This window comes from Impatiens glandulifera, chromosome 6 (assembly GCF_907164915.1).
Source record: "Impatiens glandulifera chromosome 6, dImpGla2.1, whole genome shotgun sequence".
Taxonomy (NCBI): domain Eukaryota; kingdom Viridiplantae; phylum Streptophyta; class Magnoliopsida; order Ericales; family Balsaminaceae; genus Impatiens; species Impatiens glandulifera.
In genome coordinates this window covers 4,997,214-5,003,342 of record NC_061867.1, presented here as the reverse complement: position 1 = coordinate 5,003,342, position 6,129 = coordinate 4,997,214, and the positions used below count along the sequence as shown (strand labels likewise).

At 37.6% G+C, this 6,129-nt stretch overlaps 2 protein-coding genes across 2 annotated transcripts; one reads left to right on the top strand and one right to left on the bottom strand.

The window, feature by feature from the left end:
• The first annotated feature begins 874 nt into the window (after window positions 1-874).
• On the top strand, window positions 875-2,781 carry LOC124942098 (probable carotenoid cleavage dioxygenase 4, chloroplastic). Its single transcript, XM_047482515.1, has 2 exons — window positions 875-2,303; window positions 2,367-2,781. Exons 1-2 carry the CDS (start codon window positions 901-903, stop codon window positions 2,725-2,727), a joined length of 1,764 nt encoding a protein of 587 aa, XP_047338471.1. The 5' UTR covers window positions 875-900; the 3' UTR covers window positions 2,728-2,781.
• A 1,339-nt stretch (window positions 2,782-4,120) lies between these two features.
• LOC124942116 (probable carotenoid cleavage dioxygenase 4, chloroplastic) lies at window positions 4,121-6,129 on the bottom strand. Its single transcript, XM_047482541.1, has 2 exons — window positions 4,661-6,129; window positions 4,121-4,587 (listed from the first exon to the last, which is right to left on the bottom strand). Exons 1-2 carry the CDS (start codon window positions 6,070-6,072, stop codon window positions 4,227-4,229), a joined length of 1,773 nt encoding a protein of 590 aa, XP_047338497.1. The 5' UTR covers window positions 6,073-6,129; the 3' UTR covers window positions 4,121-4,226.

Sequence of the window (6,129 nt, the reverse complement as noted above, 5' to 3'; positions counted from 1 at the left end):
TATTTAAATAGCGTTGGTGACCCTATTTTTTTTAATAACAATTGTACCCTTGCGTAACGCAACTCCAGTTGCGTGACGCAATCGGATTTTTTTTTTCGTCTCGCGATTGTTTGACGCAACTGGAGTTGCGTGATGCGATTGCGTAACGCAACTGGGGTTGCGTGATGCAACTGGGGCATTTTCGTCCAAAAAATTTCATAATTAAAATTTTTTGAAAAATAAAAAAATACAAAATTGCGTCACGCAACCTGAAGATACGTGACGCAATAGGGACATTTTCGTCAAAAAAATAAGAGATCACCAGCGCTGTTTAATTCACCAAACATAATTCACCATATTTTTAAGGTCATTTGTTCAAATTTCCCCTTTTTACGATATTTTCATACTAAAAAACCACTACTTAGGGAAGAAGACATTTAATAATGATCTTGAGAGAGAAACCCTATATTTTTTTATGATATTTTCATACTAAGTAATCATATAATATAAGAGAGATAAAAAACATAAGTTAATTAATGGCCGAGAAAAGATAAACCTCCAATAATTAATAAAATTTTAATCTTTTACTAAACATATACATTATGTAACGTCTCATTTTGATATTTTAAATATTATTTTTTATTTACAAATTAATAATTTTTATGTAACTTCTTAATTGATTTAATGTGAATTAAATCTTTATAAAAAAAAACATATACATATAACAATTTGGTATTTGGTTTTCTAGCTTTTTAGTTAATATGATAGTTTTTAAAATGTCGAAAAGATTATAATTAATATAAAAAAAAAATGAGTCGTCACTTTCCTTATACCAGCTTCTCCTTCAATAAATACATCTGAAAAACCTTTCTTTTCTCTCATGGCTAATCTAACAATTACAGAGAAAAATAAACAACAACAATGGATTCCTTCTCTTCCACATTCCTCTCACCATTCTCTCTCTCCACACCATTACCATCTCCCCATCTTCCCCACTCAACTCTCTTCACCACCATCACCTCCGTCAGAATCGAAGATAAACAATCCCCTGTTATACAAACAACAAAACCCAATCCTCAATCGCCACCGCCGGTTAACCAATACCCACCTTCTAAACCCAGCCGGCGAATCCAGTCTTCTGTACCAGGAACAATACTCAACGCATTTGATGATATAATTAACAAATTCATCGATCCACCTATTCGCCCTTCTGTTGATCCCAAATTTGTCCTCGCCAATAATTTCTCTCCTGTAGTCGAGCTTCCTCCATCCGAATGCGAGATCATTTTCGGTAGTTTACCAGAGTGTCTAAACGGCGCGTATATCAGAAACGGACCAAACCCACAATTCCTTCCGCGAGGACCGTACCATTTATTCGACGGCGATGGGATGCTTCACGCAATTCGAATCTCAAAAGGCCGTGCAACCCTATGTAGTCGATACGTTCAAACGTATAAATACTCAATCGAAAACGAAATCGGAGGTTCGATTGTCCCAAACGTCTTCTCCGGTTTCAATGGTTTAGTTCCATCGGTTGCAAGAGGAGCTCTGATCGTCGGTCGTACACTCGCGGGTCAATTTAACCCGATTAACGGTATTGGTCTTGCGAACACGAGCCTAGCTATGTTCGGCGGTGGATTATTCGCGTTGGGCGAATCAGATCTTCCTTACGCCGTCAAGATCTCGCCGGACGGTGATGTCTTAACCGTCGGCCGTCATGATTTTGGAGGGAAATTATTCATGAGTATGACGGCCCACCCGAAAGTCGACCCGGAAACTAATGAAACTTTCGGGTTTCGTTACGGCCCAATTCCGCCTTTCCTGACGTTTTTCCGGTTCGATCGTTATGGAAATAAACAACCCGACGTGCCTATATTCTCCATGACAAGTCCGTCTTTACTTCACGATTTCGCCATCACAAAAAAGTATGCTGTGTTTTCGGACATGCAAATTGAGATGAACCCGGGCAAGATGATATTCGGGTCAGGATCCCTGGTCGGGGCAGACACGGGTAAAGTGCCGAGGGTGGGAATAATTCCTAGGTATGCGATGGATGAGTCGGAAATGAAATGGTTCGACGTGCCGGGGTTCAATCCGATGCATTCGATAAACGCGTGGGAAGAGGACGACGGTCAATCGTTGATATTGGTGGCGCCGAATATCTTATCGGTTGAGCATACATTGGAGAGAATGGATTTGGTTCACTCGCAGGTCGAAAAGATTAAGATTAATCTAAAAAATGGGATAGTTTCTCGGCAACCAATTGCTGCTAGAAATTTGGATTTCAGTGTCATCAATCCCAACTACACGGCAAAAAAATCTAGGTATGAATTTAGTTGTTCAATTATGATAATGTGTATTGTGTTATTAATCATGGATTTTTGTAGATATGTATATGCTGCAATTGGGGATCCAATGCCGAAGATATCAGGGGTGGTGAAGTTAGATCTATCACTCTCGGAAACTGACCGTAGGGATTGCATGGTGGCTAGTCGGATGTTTGGACCGGTATGCTATGGAGGAGAGCCTTTCTTTGTGGCCAAGGAACCAAATAATCCGATGGCAGATGAAGATGACGGTTATGTCATTACTTATGTGCATAATGAAAATACGGGTGAGTCGAGATTCTTGGTTATGGATGCTCGGTCTTCTGGTCTAGATGTTGTTGCTGCGGTCAAGCTGCCACGGCGAGTCCCTTATGGCTTTCATGGTCTATTTGTGAATGAAAGTGATCTTAAGAAGCTATAGATCCTAGATGTATATATGTATGGCAAATCAAATGATAGATAAGTATATGTGTAATATTGTTATATATGTATATATATTTGTGTAAAATGATGGCAAATAAAATGATAACTAAGTATATATATGTAAAGAAATAAGAAAGTTTATTCAATTCAATGGTAAAATGGATAAGTGTTTATGGTTTTGTAAGTATTTTGATGTATTAGTAAATGAACTTGAATAATTCAAACTAATAAACTTTGTTTGAGGAACAATAAAATTTGGGTACTCATAGATGACTTTTTAATTTTATTTCATTTAAAGTGTTTCTTTTTTCATAACTCAAGAGTTGATGTTATATTTTATTTAATTCAACATCTTATTTTATTCATACACGTCAAATATCTCGGTTATGTTTTTTCAAATCTGTGTACATTGTCTACTTAACAACAAAAGAGATAAAGTTATCAAAATCTGAAATTGTTTATCTTTTGTTCAATAAAGAAATTTTGAAATTGATATTTCATGTTGATATTTTTTTTATATTTTTTTTACATGTATTCTCTCTTGATTTGTACGAGATTTTTATTATTTTAATCAGTTAGATGACTAATTATCACATAGCATAATCTTTTTTTTGGCGTTTTTACCGACCATCTGGCGATGTCAATTAATTGCTGTCAAAAAAAATTTGTAGAGATTTTTCCGACATTGCATGATTGATTGTTCGATTTGATCTACTTCCTCATTCATCGTTATTAAACTTAACCGAGTTTTTATTTTGATTTACCAAAAAAAATTCTAAGATTGTTGAATTTTTCTCACTAAAATTTTAAATTTTATAAATTTGTCGTAATATTTAATATTTTTTTATTTGTCTTGATTTTTATAAATTTCAAGATGGTTCCCACATGGCTTACAAAACACTATTAAGAAAACAAATAAATATTTATTTATTCTTTTGTCTTATAAAAATTTATGTTTATTTCTATGTAATTATATATATATATATATAACTTTTTTTAAGATATAATACCAACTGTAGCCTTAGAATACTTTCTAAAACCAAACAAAACAGAAATGATGGTAAAATAAATCATAGAAATAGAACTTGACATAAATGATACAATGACTTTAGCAAAAGAAAAAGAAAATTGCATTTTCATAATACAACAACTCACAAATATGTTATTTTTGTCAAGAAAATTGGTGATCGGATTGTGAAAATAGGCATTGTCAATTCTACTATATATATGTGTATTTTTCTTTATGTTCTTTTTATCCCAGCAAAGTTGTTTTATTTTTCCAGTTGAGGTCCTAACGCGCAACAACAAAAATGGGCCAACCATTTTGTTAGGGTTAAGCAAACAACTCAAAAATATTAAATTTAAGTTTGAATTCAAAAAAAAATTAAGACTATAGTTTGAAATATTCAAAATTTATTTACTAATTTCTTTAAATATATATTACACATGTACTTATCTATCATTTTATTTCCCACATATATACATATTAGCTAAGATCTATAGCTTCTTAAGATCATTTTCATTCACAAAGAGACCATGAAAGCCATAAGGGACTCGCTGAGGCAGCCTAACCACGGCAACAACATCTAGACCAGAAGATCGAGCATCCATAACCAAGAACCTCGACTCACCCGTATTTTCATTATGTACATAAGTGATGACATAACCGTCATCTTCATCTGCTATCGGATTATTTGGTTCTTTAGCCACAAAGAAAGGCTCTCCGCCATAGCAGCCAGGTCCAAACATCCGACTAGCCACCGTGCAATCCTTCTTGTCAGTTTCCGATAGTGATAGGTCTAACTTCACCACCCCTGATATCTTCGGCATTGGATCCCCAATTGCAGCATACACATATCTACAAATTCCATGATTAATAACAAAATTGAAAATACACATTATTAGAATTCAACAACTAAAATGATAACTACCTAGATTTTTTTGCAATGTAGTTGGGATTGATGACCCCGAAATCCAAGTTTCTAGTGGCAATTGGTTGCCGAGAAACAATCCCACTTTTTAAATCAATCTTAATCTTCTCGACATGCGAGTGAATCAAATCCATTCTCTCCAATGTATGCTCAACCGATAAGATATTAGGCGCCACCAATATAACCGATTGACCATCGTCCTCTTCCCACGCGTTTATCGAATGCATCGGATTGAACCCCGGCACGTCGAACCATTTCATTTCCGACTCATCCATCGCATACCTAGGAATTATCCCTACCCTCGACACCTTACCAGTATCCGCCCCGACAGGGGATCCTGACCCGAATATCATCTCGCCCGGGTTCATCCCAATTTGCATGTCCGAAAACACAGCATACTTTTTTGTGATGGCGAAATCGTGTAGTAAAGACGGACTCGCCAAGGAGAAGATAGGCACGTCGGGTTGTTTATTTCCATCACGATCGAACCTGAAAAACGTCAGGAAAGGCGGAATTGGGCCGTAACGAAACCCGAAAGCTTCTTTAGTTTCCGGGTCGACTTTCGGGTGGGCAGTCATACTCATGAATAACTTCCCTCCAAAATCATAACGGCCGACGGTTAAAACATCACCGTCCGGCGAGATCTTGACGGCGTACGGAAGATCTGATTCGCCCATCGCGAATAATCCACCGCCGAACATAGCTAGGCTTGTGTTCGCAACACCAACACCGTTAATCGGGTTGAATTGACCCGCGAGTGTACGACCGACGATCAGAGCTCCTCTTGCAGCAGATGGAACTAAACCATTGAAACCGGAGAAGACGTTTGGGACAATCGAACCGCCGATTTCGTTTTCGATTGAGTATTTATACGTTCGAACGTATCGACTACATAGGGTTGCACGGCCTTTTGAGATTCGAATTGCGTGAAGCATCCCATCGCCGTCGAATAAATGGTACGGTCCTCGCGGAAGGAATTGTGGGTTTGGTCCGTTTCTGATATACGCGCCGTTTAGACACTCTGGAATGCTACCGAAAATGATCTCGCATTCGGATGGTGGAAGCTCGAGTACTGGAGAGAAATTATCGGCGAGGACAAATTTGGGATCTACAGAAGGGCGAATAGGTGGATCGATGAATTTGTTGATTATATCATCAAATGCGTTGAGTATTGTTCCTGGTACAGAAGACTGGATTCGCCGGCTGGGTTTAGAATCTAATCGTGTTTTAGAAGGTGGGTTTTGGTTAACCTGCGGCGGCGATTGAGGATTGGGTTTTGTTGTAACAGGGGATTGTGTTTCTTCGATTCTGACGGAGGTGATGGTGAAGAGAGTTGAGTGGGGAAGATGGGGAGATGGTGATGGTGTGGAGAGAGAGAATGGTGAGAGGAATGTGGAAGAGAAGGAATCCATTGTTGTTGTTTATTTTTCTCTGTAATTGTTAGATTACAGTGAAGAAGCCATGAGAGA